Raw genomic sequence first — 14,975 nt, forward strand, 5'->3', positions numbered from 1 at the left:
AAAATCATCAAATCCCATATATTGTCAAAGATACTTTTTCCTCCTCAATTATGTGTAAAACCCCCACTTAGATATATGCAATAATGAAGTATCACATGTTGTGTATAGTACAGCCAATACAAGCGCAGTCATCGCCACAGGGACAAGTCTCCTTCTCGCCAGGGCAAGGAATATCTGGAACGCGATGAATAGTACAGCCTAAACATTGGCAATCATCACCGCAGGGACAGCTTTGAGTTTCTCCTGCACAGCCGTCTTCTGCGCTAAAGGGATAATTTACGAAGAAAAAATCCGACGCTGAAAGGCTTTGTTCTTCTGCAGCTCCGGAAGTAGTACTAGACGGAGTAGCAGGAGGCGGAGAAGTGGGGTTCTCCTTGATAATATCTTGTGTCTGGATGGAATTAGGTGCAATGTTCCCATTCGAGTTGATACGCCCATGTGCGTGACCATTGCTGTAAAGGTCGGGTTCGACCCGCATCGATTCCCAAGCTGACAGGACGTATTGTCTTGTCGCATCGTTATATGGATGAGCTGCGCAACCAACACATTGGCAGCCGTCGCCACAACCACATGTATGAACGGTCTCGGGGTTTTGGGCCATTTGAGTCGGATCGAATGACAAAGGCGCATTAGGAACAGATGGTTGCCCTTGAACATGTCCGTAACTCATATCGTGGACACCTTGGCGCCATGCGGATGGCTGTAGTGGGTTTTGATAAGAACCATATGTAGCAGGGTATGTGAATACGGTAGGTGGGTATTGTGAATATATGGCATTATTCATCGGAAATCCATTTTGTGGTATGTGTGGGTTCATCATGGGAGTATTCGTTTGGGAGTTTTGAGTCGATGAAGGCTTCTTCTTTGAAGAACAACAACTTTTAGGTTTAGGTGTAGCTTGCGGAGGTTCTGACATTGTACTGGCATTCGAAGAAGTGTGGCTGTGGGTATTTTGTTTAGGCGCACAGCATGAAGCACTACTCGTAGCGACATTATCGATGTGAGGTGGGGTTTCTGGAGTAGATGGCGCACAACAAGAACCACCGTTCATTTTAGGAGTAATTTGACCATTCTTCACTTCAGTCGGTGTCTCGAGAGGATCTTCCACAACTTGATCTAAGCTGCTGAGCCCATTCGTAAATCCACTTATTCTTATATCTGTTATCGGTCCTCCTAATCCATGCATAGGCGGAGGCAGTTGAACAGGAACGGTGCCATATTGTTGTTGCATGATGGAATATTGTGGTGGGCCATACCCATAGGGTTGCGGAGCAGTCGAAATATGATATGCATTTGGGGGAATGATTTGCATTCTCTGGGTATGTTGATCGAAGGGAACTATATTGACTTGGTTTAAATCCATGCGTTCCAAATTTACAGGATCAAATGATTGTTTCCTGCTGGACTGTGGCTTCGATGCTGTCTTTTGTATTTTAAATGTGAGTTGCGTCGGGGAAGTAGGGTCGGATATGGAGTTGACTCGTTGCATAGGAGCCGGAGGAGTCGAGACAGGTGTGTCGGTACCACAGTGGCATGCTTGCTTCCTTGGAATAGCAGCAGTAACACTCCCACAGTTACATGGTTGATCTTTCGAGTGAGGGCATGCACTGAGTGGTCTTCCGGGCTTCCTCACCGGCACCATCAGTCTCTCATTCGCGTGTGTACATTTTGTTGATCGATGACCTCGGATACATGGCTCACTGTGGTGGGTTTATGTTAGCATATCGGAAACAATTGGTAGATATGTAAAGTGTATATAGGTGTGAGAGTGTGTGTGGTGCGTATATATATCTTTGGTTTGTGAACCACTTCATGTGCATAAATTGATGAACACAGCAAGGATGAATGGGTCTCAACATACCAGGCCATTTTCAATCCATTGATCAACGGCATCTTTTCACAATTGAACAACTCTTGTGGTCGATCCAAAACTAATAAGTGGGCTGACCCGAATGGATAGACTTGAATTGAAGTGCAGGTAAATTCTTTCAGACAACCTTATCTCGATGTTGATTGTGTTCCGGGAATCACTATCGGCATGCGCAACGACCGCACAGAGGGGAAATCGGAAAGAGGATCAGCGTCTGACTTGTGCGACTGACACGGAAATGGTTCCTGCGTGTTTCCGAAGTATCTTGAGTCCCCAAAGTATGGGTTCGCGGGGAGGGGGGAGGGGGAGGTTTCAAGATGGAGTGAATTGTGATGAATCGATATCATGAGAAAAAGTCGAGGTACTAGTAGGTAATATCGAGCCAGTGAAGAAAAGCTGAATTGAGCTTGATTTATTTTACTTCGGGTATAATAGGATAATAGGGTGAATTGAATATATCTGGTCCAAAGTAGGGCGGAGAAGTGTTTGAAGCGATCCGAGCTGATGGTAGAATAGGTAAGGTAAGGTAGGGGTCAGATCAGATCAGGTCAGATCAGGTCAGATCAGGTCAAGGTAAGATGTTAGATATTAGTAACTATAACAATGAAGCCCTTGTTTGTTCTTTTGACCAGTTTTTATTGAGGAATTGTTAATTGATTGATTCTTCTCGAATTTGTTTGTTCTATTCGTAAGGACCGGAAGATGATAAAGTTGGACGGTTTGAATCATAAGGCTTCCCAGAGAATATTGAATGGAAGGTGCTTGAGTTACTCATGATATCGTAAGATCTCAATATGGTAGGTAGTAGATGTCGCGTTGACTGGGGAGTGAGTATGTAGGATAGAGTAGTAGTAGTAGTAGTAGTAGTAGTAGTAGTAGTAGTAGTAGTAATAATAGTAATAGTAGTAATAATAGTGGTAGTAAAAGTAGTAGTAGTAATAATAGTAGTGTACTCGGTATGTAGTGCATGCGTAGTGCGTAGTGGGGTGACTATGTAAGTATATGAGTGTGAGAGTCAATATTGAATTGAAAGATGTGCTCGACACCACTCTCTACTACTTTTTATTTGCTAGAGTGAAGTTTGGAAGAGCCTTGCAAATCAATGAGCAAGTTTTGATTGGTGGCATCTAATGGCCGTGCGTTGAATCCTTTCGTTTTGAGCACAACACTCGAGTATTGAATTTGAGAGTTCTACCATCTACACTACCGCTACATCATCATCTACATCTAGTATATCCAATGGTCAGCTTTCTCTTATTGATTACTCCCAGTAGGACTCTTGTAGGAAGTACCCCGTATCAATATCTACTTTGGAATCGATCTTCACTACCTAGTTCATATAAGACGAAACAATGGCATCGAGTTGAAAACTTGGAAGGCTGCGCTAGTACTCGGAACAGAGTTGAGATATCATGATGATGTCTAACGTTGACTGTCTATCTGTCTATCTATCTTCCACTTACCATGAGAATGTCCACTCAATTGATAACCCCTTTCCCTTATATCTGGGGGCAAGCCCCCAAACCCCCATAGCTCGCTTCGCTCGAAGATGTTTCCATATAACAAGTAGGTATCTAGCATTCTGTGTGATAAATGTTCAAATAGTCTAATAGTCTGCCTCCACGGCGGTGGCCCCCGGAGGACCAGCGGAGCGTCATTTGTTTCATTGATGTATGTCTATTTTTCCTAGATATCTGCTGTCAAAAATTCTGTTTTTTAACTCATCATTTTTATTACTTTCATCTCAATCCGTAGGTGTCTACTTAAGATCTTACGAAGTATTCTGTACTTGAGAAATTCTATCCATCAAGGTCATGTAGATCAACTACCAGAATTGCTCAACTGAATAAAACACTAAGAGCAAGCCATCTCGGCCTTCACCCGTGCCCGCATAAATGTCAGATCTAATTCAAACCTTCAAGGGACCATTTTCATTCTTCATGCAAGCCACATCCTCCCACAACCTCTTCCATCACTCAATCTATCAATCTATCAATCTATCAATCTATCAATATGAAAAGATGCGGCCGAGACCTGGGTTCGCTTATCTTATCAAAAAGTACATCTATTGGTTGCTACAACAAGTGGCTGTGTATCTGAGTGGCTGGCTTTGAATAAATGTCACAAATTGGCATAAATCCCCTAGTCAAATCTGCATAATGATGGTGGGGTAATATGAAAATATATTTTGCAACGCCTACTCTCCGGGTGGGTATCATAAATTCCAAAACATTAAGAGAAAAAGAAAAAGAAAAAGAAAAAGAAAAAGAAAACATTCAGAAACAACGAGACGACGAGACGAAGAGACGGCGAAACAACTTTAACTCAAAGTTACAGTTCTCTCCTCTTCCCAAAAGCAAGCTTTCATAACAAGGTAAGCAAATTCGACTAAGTACACATTGGGGTTGTGGAGCGAGTCTTCTTAACTCTATCTCCATCTCCATCTCCATCTCCATCTCCATCCCATCCATTCATTCATTCATTCATTCATTCATTCATTCATTCAAGCATCATGTTTCACTCAGAAACAGGTTTAGAAGTTGACTTGGAATGACTTTATTCAATCTGATATTGTCAAACTGTAGGGATTTCACCAGACCCTCTGACAAATCTTTCATATCAAGCACTTCTTATTTTTCGCCATTCTCTCAACTGTCCCATGTCGTAACTAACACATTGACCTCGTTTCGTCTAAAAAGATTTCGCACAAGCATCATAATAACCACGTGATCACTTGCTCTGTTGTATAATCTATCATGGCTGATTCGGATTTCGAAGATGGTCCCGATCTATTTGCCGAGCCGGAAGATTATTACCCTCCATCCCCGAAGCCAACCACAGAAACCCATACGCTACTTTCTGGTCAGACACTTACTCTGCATCTGGTCGGTCACAATCCACTTTGGGGTCATCATCTGTGGAATGCGGGTCGCATAATATCCAACTATTTGGAAAAGAGTCCTTCTCTGATTACTTCCAAATCAGTATTAGAACTTGGTGCAGGTGCAGGTCTTCCAAGTCTTACTTGTGCCTCTCTACGTGCCAAAAATGTTGTGGTTACGGATTATCCAGATTCGGACCTCATCGATAATCTCAGAAAGAACATTTCGGTATTCTATGAGCAATTCCCTGAATTGAGAGTAAACGGCAAGGAAAACCTGGTTGCTGAAGGTTATTGCTGGGGCGCTGATCCATCTCCGTTACTCTCACTTCTACCTTTAGAAGAAAAGGAGGCTGGATTCGACGTGTTGATACTCGCAGATCTTCTTTTCAATCATTCCGAGCACGCGAAGCTGTTGGATTCTATTAAGAAGACTCTGAGAAAGAGTAAGGATTCTATGGCCTTGGTGTTCTTTACCCCATATCGACCTTGGTTATTGGAAAAAGATATGGCATTCTTTGACTTGGTACGAGAGGGAGGCATGACTGTTGAGAAGGTCTTAGAGGAGAAGATGGAGAAAGTAATGTTTGAAAAGGACAGAGGAGACGAAGAACTGAGAAGGACTGTTTTTGGTTTCGTTGTGAAGTGGGCCGAGGAAGATAGCAGTTAATCATCAGCATATAGATAATTGATTTCGACAGCTGAGCAGAAAACTTGGAAATTAGCCGGCTAAGCTGTACTTCGCTGCCCAATCATGGCAGATTGGATTTTTCTCCCCATCAATCATGGACCTTGAATACTGCAGATGACAATCAATATGGCCTACAATGTATGCGACAGCCTTCATGCCACGAACGGCGTACCTTTGGCCTATATTGAATTGGGCATATCGCAGAATTCATTGCTGCAGAGTGGAACAAAAATCGCCAATAGTTCTACTACCACGAATAAGTAGTGAGAATTCCGCATGTGCGCAACAATCATTTACACACACCCAAAACCCACCTTCTTCAAACTGCCAGTGTATTCCCAAATAACAAATTCTCAACAACAACAACTTGACTACTTGCACTAAGATTTGTACATCACGAGCATGAGTTCCTGTGGCCGCCACTGTCAAGTAGATCCAACTCGACTACTTTCCAATTATAAACCCAGTCTTCCTCTTTCCCAACATCTCTCATGAAACAAAGGTCCATTTTTGGCGGGATTTCCATTGTAGAATGTTGAATCTTTGTGGTCAATCCATGGGAGATTAGAAGACGTGACGGAAACGGTAAACGGGGTTCCTGTTTGCTGGAACACCGGTGATAGGGGTTCGCTCTTTCAACTTCTACTCAGGTTCTTCTTTCATTGCTGTCTGGATCTATTGAATTTTGGCTCTGTATCTAAAGAAAACCCAAAGAAGTGAGTCCGTTATAGTTGGCCTAGGAACTAAGCAGGGAGGGATGATCGCTTTCGCTTTTCTGGTATTCATTCAAGTGGGTGAAAGAGCGTACTACTTTTCCAATAAAATTATTCCCATCTACTTGAACCTTGAGTTCGTCGGTGGTCTTATAAAATATTCGTAAATAGAACTATGCAGTACCCGGTTTCGATTCAGTTCATGCCATGCCTCTAGAACGGTATTGAATAAACGATCTATTAGCACTTATCGAAAATCTCATGGAAGCAGCAGAAACAAATGAATGAGGTTCGCTTAGATTTTAGATCAGTTAATTGTGAGAGTATGGACAATGATAATATTTCATCGATGATTTCGCGGGCACAGAGGGGTAACATGATGTCCGCATGCGTGTGTAACAGTGACAGTCACATATGGAAATATCAAAATGACAACTTTTTCCAGGTACGTGGACTGAATTCGCAAGGAATGGAAGCGTTAAGGTAATTGTTCAAAAACGATTTTGCAAGATTTTCTCTCATTAAAAATTGACAGATCTCACATTGCAAGCGTTCTCCTCGGAGTTGTTTTATGGTTTCGAATGAACATTCCTTTGTTTCAGAACAGGTGGGTATCCATACGAAAAACGTGTTTTCGTACCAGCTATCTTAGAATGTCCAAAAATATGTTTCTTTGTCCTCAAAACTCTCGAATGGATCTTGAATACTTATCTCACGATGTATCTTTGACTTTGGCCTACTGTTTCAGCAATTGTATCAATTCACCTCGCACAAGATATGACATTCTTATGTTCTCTATTAACGAGGAGTACTTCCAGTCATTCAATTATTCTCTATGAAAGGACTGATAGATCAATGGACGGATGGCAAGTCTCTCAAGAGATTGCTTAGCTCGGTGTTCATTAAAGGTGCTCGATCAAAGCAGATATCTGATTCCACAGCCAAGCCTTTGCCCACGATTAACGCGGATTTTGTCCCTGAGCCAACTCAGATAGTAACAACGTCAACTCCGGCACATCAGGACTCGAGCAGAGAAGAGATCTCTTCAACTTCTACATTCGGAAGCGAATTTTTGAGAAGAATAAGAGCAAGTAGAAAAAGAGCTAATGCGAATAGTCCTCTTCGAAGAGAACCTCTATCGCCTTCCAGCGTAGTGTTGACTGATGCCACATCGCTTTCATCTCCACATCAACAAAATCTCAGGAAATGTCGCACATGCTCCTATAAACCGCCGGCATCAATCATTGACCAGGGAAAACCACCAGGGCGAGCGCCTTTGACTGCAAGATACCCCGAGATATTCACCTATATGGGACGAAATGGTGTCCCAAATTCTGCTCTAGCTTTGACAAGTGATGTTGTGAGAAACTTAAACGAAATATTCTACCTCGAGGGACAGTTCAACGATCATACAAGGATCATTGGTCGATTGGATGATGAATACGAGTGTATTGAGATGACTGTGAAAGAATTCAATCAACTCATTTCATCGTCAGGAGCCACAGTTCCGAGTGATCTAGATGCAAAATCGGAAGAATTGAAATATCTTTCCAATGTTTCCTCGCGTATTCAAGAACAAAAGCTAGAGTTACAGGGAGCTGCGGAACGCAAACATGAAAAAATAAGGGAGCAAAGACTTATCTTATTTAACATGTTCAGGGACGTTTTCAGGGATCGAAATCTTCTGGATATAAAAGGAAAAAGTTCCCGACCAAATCGGTTATATCGCATGACAACCACACAACTCGTACCTCAAATTCTCACTTGCAGCGAAGAAGCTCGAGGGAGAGTCGAAATGGAAAAACAAGAAGCTGTGAATCATATGAAGGACATGGGATATCGCCTAGAAACAATGCATCATCGACTTGATAATTGGAAACATTATTATGAAGAGGAATATGCAGAATATGCACGTGCGGTCAAGAATGGAACAATGGAGCCTGCGAGAAGCTTCTTCGATTTGACTCTGTTGCAAGAACATCAGGGGGTGGTTGAGGGAGTCATCGAGGCGGAGAATGAATATGAAAAAGCGAGGAGACGAGTGAGAGTATTGGATGTGGTGCTTAGTGATATTTATCAGTCCAGCGGGTTTGCAAATTGTCCAGATGATGGGTACAGGATTTCGATGGAAGAGGCAATGGTTGGTGATGTAGATAGGGAGTGGATTTTAGATTGGATGGAAAGCAACGATGACTCGATGAAATATCAGATTGATGAAGACGAATGGAAAGCAAATCCAATTGGTTTGGATGATAGTGTCAGCGTGGTTGCGAGAGGGAGAGAGAGAAAAAGAATTGACAGGTGGAGAGAGATGTGTATGGCAATTGGGAACAACTTTCCAAAGTTGTCGAAAGTGGTGCATCATAAGCCTGTGTCTAAGGCCAGCCAGAGTGCTTCCATATTGCAAATCAATGATCCAGGTAGCGGATCCTAGACTTGCTGCTACTCGGTCCATCACTCTTATATATCTGATTCTGCACATAGTCTGTAGACAGCACTTCTTGAATCAGTCACAATATATTGTCTTTTTTGTCTCTAATTATGCCATGCAAAATTATTCCAAGTTCCCAATCTTGAATGCACTCAAACTATTTAGTAACAATACATTCACATTATTGTCGGCATTATCAATATCTAAAACTCGATACACACATTTCTTATGCGAAAAGAGTATAGTGCGATTGACTAAAAGACGCCTATTTGCATTTAAAAGTACTTTTCACTGGGTAGAACAAAGGAATCAAACTTAGCTAACCACAATGAGGGGGCCAAAGAAGAATCAGCAACGTAGAAGAACATCTAGCACTTATTCACCTTTGCATTAGAAGTCTTCGATTGATTTACAATTCTATCAGTCATGTTTTGATGACTGATCGGCTTCTATGTAAAGATCAGACATCTGTCACAGTTTTCCAATTCGCTATTATTTCGGATTGAGAGAACATTAACTGGGGGTATTATGTAAGTATCTAGGGATACAGACGGACTTTACACTTTTACATATACCCCTGGGGTCAGGTAGAAGTGGACGAAGATTTGAAATTTTCTGTGCTCCTGTATACCCATAGAGCTTCGTCGTCCTCAGACTTGACAGCTGGTCATAGATCTGGTGGATAATGGCTGATGTCAATCTTTTTGAGCTTCCCATTTGCTACGGTATTTTGCGTCTCGGTTAGCCCTTTACCCAAGCTCTGTTTATGAGTAACACCCATGCGAGTAGAACAGATGCAGATTTTGAGCGAAATAAAGAATGGTCCCCTAATATCGAATGTAATACTATCAGAGGCTAAGGGCATTGGAAATTCAAGGTTATAAATCTAAATGGCTGTATCTAAACTACTTCGTTGCTCGTTGTTGTAGGCATATACATCTCAATCAAAATTCGATCCAAAACTTGGGCTAAGCATATAAGATTACAAAGTCAGTTCGCCTAGATTAGGCAAAATGGTTCTGTCAAGAAAACCCTGGAATGATGAATTTTGCATCGGTGCTTTTTGATTGGATACCAGTGCCACAACCAGTTTAAACATGTTTAACAATACAGAGACTACTCGAAGTAGAGAACATTTATGGTGGTGGAGCAGCCGCGGCAGCCTCGGCTTCTTTTCCGAGTTTCTCTACTTCTTGCCAACCCGGACCTGGATCAACCCAAGTTCCGGCGTCTATTCCTCTGCTCCTGACCATTATATATTTGGCAACTTCATCTGCGAATTCGAGAGCATCATATTCATCCTCCCCCCTCCCGAGGAAATTCCCTCTCTCTTTCTCCCTGGGTAGCCATTCCTCGTAAAATAGCTCCACTGCTGTTGGATTTTCATCACCCAGCAAATCTAATGCCACCTCTCGTTTTCTCCTTTCAGCTGCCTCTTTTTTCTTGGCTATTATTTTTTTCCGGTTTGCTAATCTCTCTGCTTCCAACACACCAGGTTGAAGTAAATTCTTGAGCCTTTTCTGGGAGAAGCTATGTTCTTTTGCAAAATCATTCTTCTTTCTCGGGATGATTTCCTCTCCAATCCATTCAGGCAATGCCCTAAACAAGTCCAAATTGCGCTTTCTTTCTGTTGCCGGACCTTGAAGTTCTTGTAACAATTCTCTAGCGGAAGGTCTTTTCTTATGATCAAGCACTAAGGATCTTTGAAGCATAGCTTCAAATTCTCCACTGTACAGGCAGTCGATGGGCAGAACCCTTCTGGGATCCATTGTGATCAATGTCTGCTGTTCCGCTGTAAGATCTGCAAAGTTTTGGTCTCTAGGAACCGCTAGCTTAGTGGTTGTTCTGTTCCGCGAAGTTAGCGAGTATATGATTGAGCCGGCACGCCAAATATCGCTTTTGGCACTCCACCAATTTAATTCGGGGGGATTGTGCTTGTAATCGATGTCGGCTTTGTCGACGATGTCCTCTGAAAATCCATCTCCGAATTCAACAAAATTTGCTGCATCGAAGTCTCCCAGCTTTACGTCTGGATATACGTAGCTCGGCGACCCGCCCTCGGGCCAGGAGAGATATATATTTCCGGCGTCTAAGTATGGCATGATAATTGACCTACGCCCTTTGTGTAAAGGATCGTTCTCATACTTCGGATGATCATTGTGAAGGAAAGCCAGAGCATCAATAACCTCGTAATAGAGTTTCCACAAGAATGCTTCGGGTGGCCGTTTTTGACGGGCGTTGTAAACTGCACGAATTTGCTTGACAGTGCCAGCGTCACAAAGCCTGTAAAATTGGGCTAGTATGAGTTTACCTCTTTCATCGCGGTATTGATGAAAAGCTTCAAGCTGTTTGATGGTTTCATGGCCTGTCTTAATAAACCGAAGATAGGCTTTTACTTCGGTTTGGCGTTTAGCATTGTAGCTTTTACTGGCGATCTCGCTGGGTGAAGTTGCTGCGTCTTCGCTAGCTGGAGACAATGGGGGAGAAATCCTATCTCCTGTCTCATTTGTTATGACACTTAGCTTGAGGTCAAACTGAGGTTCCATTCGACGCTGCGTATCTGTGATTCCAAAATGAATAGTTTTATCATAGTTACGCAGGACGAAATCAATTTGAATATCCTGAAGTTGCAAGGCAATTTCTGGTCTATGGGGGTTCTTTCGAAGGTTGAAGGTGGGGATGGCGCGTAAATAATTAACGGCCTTGCTCTCGATTACCAATGGTGGAGCCATGATGTTGATGGTTATTCAGTATACGAGTTGTTGCATGTCAAGTATGGATATTCAAGTGTGATGATTTCTGCGTTCTTTGAGGATAAAGGCTATTCAAACATTGAATGAACGATACGCCTGCTCTCAAAGAATTTAGGTATGCGATATCCGGAAATGTCGAATGTCCTTTGTTGTTCGATTACTACTCATCATGAAAGGTTCCCAAAACAAGAGAGTATTATATATGAGAGTACTCATCTCGATGATCTTTACTAAAACTATAAGTAATATAAGATAATCTAGAATATATTCTTTAATCTACTTAATCTATATACAAGAGCTTGTTTTTGAAAAATGTTATCTTTTTTTTGAATGCGAGAATATGAGTACCTGATATATGATTATTTTCAGATATAACTTAATATTATAATACTCTTTATCTTTGTGAACTTTATATTATACAGATTTAATAAGTAATTATATGTTTTCAGAATATACTGAGTATTTCATATTATATACTCAACTTGAGATTGAATTATAAAATATAGAAAATAAAACTAGTATAATATATATAAAAGAGATAATATATATTAAAGAGAACTATTATTTTAATAAAATAATATAATATATATATATAATATAACATATAGGGAACTCGGACATATAAAGAACTCAAATACTTTTTCAATTATTTTATATACAATCTTATTCTAAAACCTATACAATCCTTCAATTTCAATTTCAAATCATTTGAACTATTCATTAACTCTTTTTTTCAATCTTTTTCTAATTCTTTAATTAAATATTTATATAATTATTCTTATAACTTTTTCTTTTTAGTTTTTCCTCTATTTTATATATTATTTTCAATACTTTCTTAATATTAAAAACAAATTAATCTTATAATTTAACTTTTTTATTTTGAATTTTCTTCTTTTCAATTTCAATTATCTTTTAAATATCAAAAAACTATTTCCAAAATAAAACTATTTTAATATTTTAAAATTCTATAAGTTTAATTATTCTCTTAATATATTAATAAATTAATAATATAAAAGAATTATTATTTATTAAAATTATATTAAAAATGTGATTTATTTACTTTAGTTTTCTTTTATTTAAAAAAGAATTCTTAAATATAAACAAATTTAAATCTTAATTAAAAATTCTTATTTATAAAATAAAAAATTATTAAAAAAAATTAAATAATAATAAATCAAATACTTTTTATAAAATAAAAGATATTAAATTAATTTTTTTCTAATCAATTTTAATATTAAAAAAATTCAATTTTTTTTTTAATATTTTGAAAGAATTTTATTTATTCAATTTTTTGAATTCGTTTTATATCAATTTAAGAATATTAATTGATCTTTAAAATATAATATTATTTTATTAATCTATATATTATAATATTAAATAATTAGAATAAATAAAAGTAATAAAAAGATAATATAAATAAATCAATATTATTATTTATATAAAAAGTAATAAAGCTATTTATAATATAGTTTAAATAATTATCTATAATTAAAAGTTGAGATTAATTATTTAATACTTTTTTGAATTCTAATTCAAAAATCTTTTTTAATTATTTTAATTTATAACTATTTGAAATTTATTTATTTATATTAATAAAGAATTATTAGTTTTAAAATATATCCTTTAAAATCTATATAGAATTTATATTTTGAATTTTAAAAATAATTATTATATAAATATTTTAAATATTTCCAATTTCAAATTCAATTTTATTTATATTATATATATTATTTAATTTATATTTTTGTTAATAAAATATATATAAAATATATTAAATCAAATCTATATATTCTCTAAAATTGTTTCTTTAATTTAATTAAATTTTAATTAATATAAATAGTATATTTTAAATTCTAAATATTGTTTTAGGAATTTATAGATTTATTTATAATTTATAAATAGAATTTCTATTGAGATAGGATTTCGAGATAATATAATTTGAATATATTAAAAACGAATTTTGTTAATTATTTTCTTTATTAATATAAATATAATAGGGAATTTAATAATAATAAATTGTGAAATCTATTATATAAAAATATTTTCTTTTATATTTAAAAGAATTTGAGTTATTTTATAAACTTGGGAATATATTTTTTTTTAATTAGTTTATTAACTAAAATAGATTTAAGAATTTCAAAATATTTTATAACCTTTCTAATTAATTTAAATTCTTTTAATTAAAATAAAGTTATAGTTTTTTGAAGTTCTTTTTTAATTTGAATAGATATAGAAAATAATTGAGTATATATAATAAAAGTTATTATAATTTCAAATTAATAATAAACTAAAAGTATTCGAGTTCCTCATATATTCGAGTTCCCTATACGTTACGTTATCTTTTAAAAGCATTCAACTTAATATGAGCATATTATGTAATAAAATTACATGATTATTACTTATAAACTTCCGAAAATAATTATAGAATATAAAAACAATTATAAATCCGAAAATGATTATAAATCCGAAAACAAACTATAAAATAAAGAATAAGAAAAAAAGCTTTATTTCAAAAGAATAATCAGATTTGGAAAAGATTTGCAAAAGATTAACAAAAGCGGAAAAATTAGATTAATAGGAAAAAGCATAAAATAAGATCTTTTCCCTTATTGAATAAAAAATAAGAAATTGAATATCGATATATAGATTCTTTAATATCATGTGTTACACTGTTTATATAATTCATTTTAGTTGTTAAACCGAGCTAGCTTCCATATAATACTACTAGTCTATAACCTACGATAAAATATATGAAAAAGAAAAGTGAATATTGATATATAGATTCAAAAATATTATATATTTAAATTCCTTTTTAGTTGTTAGTCTAAGCTAGCTTCCTATAATAGACTAATACTAGTCTATTTATTGTTATATTCTACTTATATTAAACATTAATATACTAACTTATAAACTACAATATATAGAAATAATTAAATCGCTTTTAGAGTATATAAGAGTAATTTGCTATAAATTATATCTTTCAAATTTTATAAATTCTAGGTTTAGAAATTATAGATTCTAATCAAGAAATTCTAGAAATTAATTATTATAAAAATTTAAATAATATAAAAGTAAATTTATTTCGGTTTTAATAGTATAAGAATAAATAAATTTATTTTCGATAGTATTAGAGAATATGGTATTCAATTTTGGTTATAATATAAAGTATAATAATAAAAGTTATTTCATTATTATCAATAGAACTATACTCTCTAAGAGTCTCGATCATATAAGCTATACTACTACTTCTCAATAGATTCATTATATATATTATATATAATATATAAGAGTATATTTCAGTGAAAAATAGAGTCTATATACTTATAAGAAAATTAAAGCTATAGTTTTATTAAAAACCTTTTTATTTTTTAAAAAAAAGAGTACTAATATTATTAATTTTAATAATAATTATTAAAATTTTGAATTATATTAATAAATCTTAATAATTCAATTTTATCTAATAACTTAATTAATTTATTAGCTAATTGATTTTCTATAGAAATCTATATCAAATCTTAATATCCTTTATTTATAAAATCTCTTATATAATAATATTTTATATCAATATACTTACTCCTATTATAGTATTTAGAATATATTATTTTAATTTCTATAATATATATCTTAAATATATAG

At 36.0% G+C, this 14,975-nt stretch overlaps 4 protein-coding genes across 4 annotated transcripts; 2 read left to right on the top strand and 2 right to left on the bottom strand.

The window, feature by feature from the left end:
- Nucleotides 1-91: 91 nt before the first annotated feature.
- On the bottom strand, nucleotides 92-1,893 carry EAE97_002186 (uncharacterized protein; the record flags this gene model as incomplete). Its single annotated transcript, XM_038872697.1, has 2 exons — nucleotides 92-1,700; nucleotides 1,862-1,893. 2 exons carry the CDS (start codon nucleotides 1,891-1,893, stop codon nucleotides 92-94), a joined length of 1,641 nt encoding a protein of 546 aa, XP_038735903.1.
- A 2,733-nt stretch (nucleotides 1,894-4,626) lies between these two features.
- On the top strand, nucleotides 4,627-5,421 carry EAE97_002187 (uncharacterized protein; the record flags this gene model as incomplete). Its single annotated transcript, XM_038872698.1, has 1 exon — nucleotides 4,627-5,421. One exon carries the CDS (start codon nucleotides 4,627-4,629, stop codon nucleotides 5,419-5,421), a length of 795 nt encoding a protein of 264 aa, XP_038735904.1.
- Nucleotides 5,422-6,990: 1,569 nt separating this feature from the next.
- EAE97_002188 (uncharacterized protein) lies at nucleotides 6,991-8,589 on the top strand (the record flags this gene model as incomplete). Its single annotated transcript, XM_038872699.1, has 1 exon — nucleotides 6,991-8,589. One exon carries the CDS (start codon nucleotides 6,991-6,993, stop codon nucleotides 8,587-8,589), a length of 1,599 nt encoding a protein of 532 aa, XP_038735905.1.
- Nucleotides 8,590-9,722: 1,133 nt separating this feature from the next.
- EAE97_002189 (uncharacterized protein) lies at nucleotides 9,723-11,318 on the bottom strand (the record flags this gene model as incomplete). The annotated part of the gene is made up of 1 exon (XM_038872700.1): nucleotides 9,723-11,318. The coding sequence occupies one exon, from the start codon at nucleotides 11,316-11,318 to the stop codon at nucleotides 9,723-9,725; it is 1,596 nt and encodes a 531-aa protein (XP_038735906.1).
- Nucleotides 11,319-14,975: the final 3,657 nt, after the last annotated feature.

This window comes from Botrytis byssoidea (genome assembly GCF_014898295.1).
Source record: "Botrytis byssoidea strain MUCL 94 chromosome Unknown BBYS_004, whole genome shotgun sequence".
NCBI lineage: Eukaryota > Fungi > Ascomycota > Leotiomycetes > Helotiales > Sclerotiniaceae > Botrytis > Botrytis byssoidea.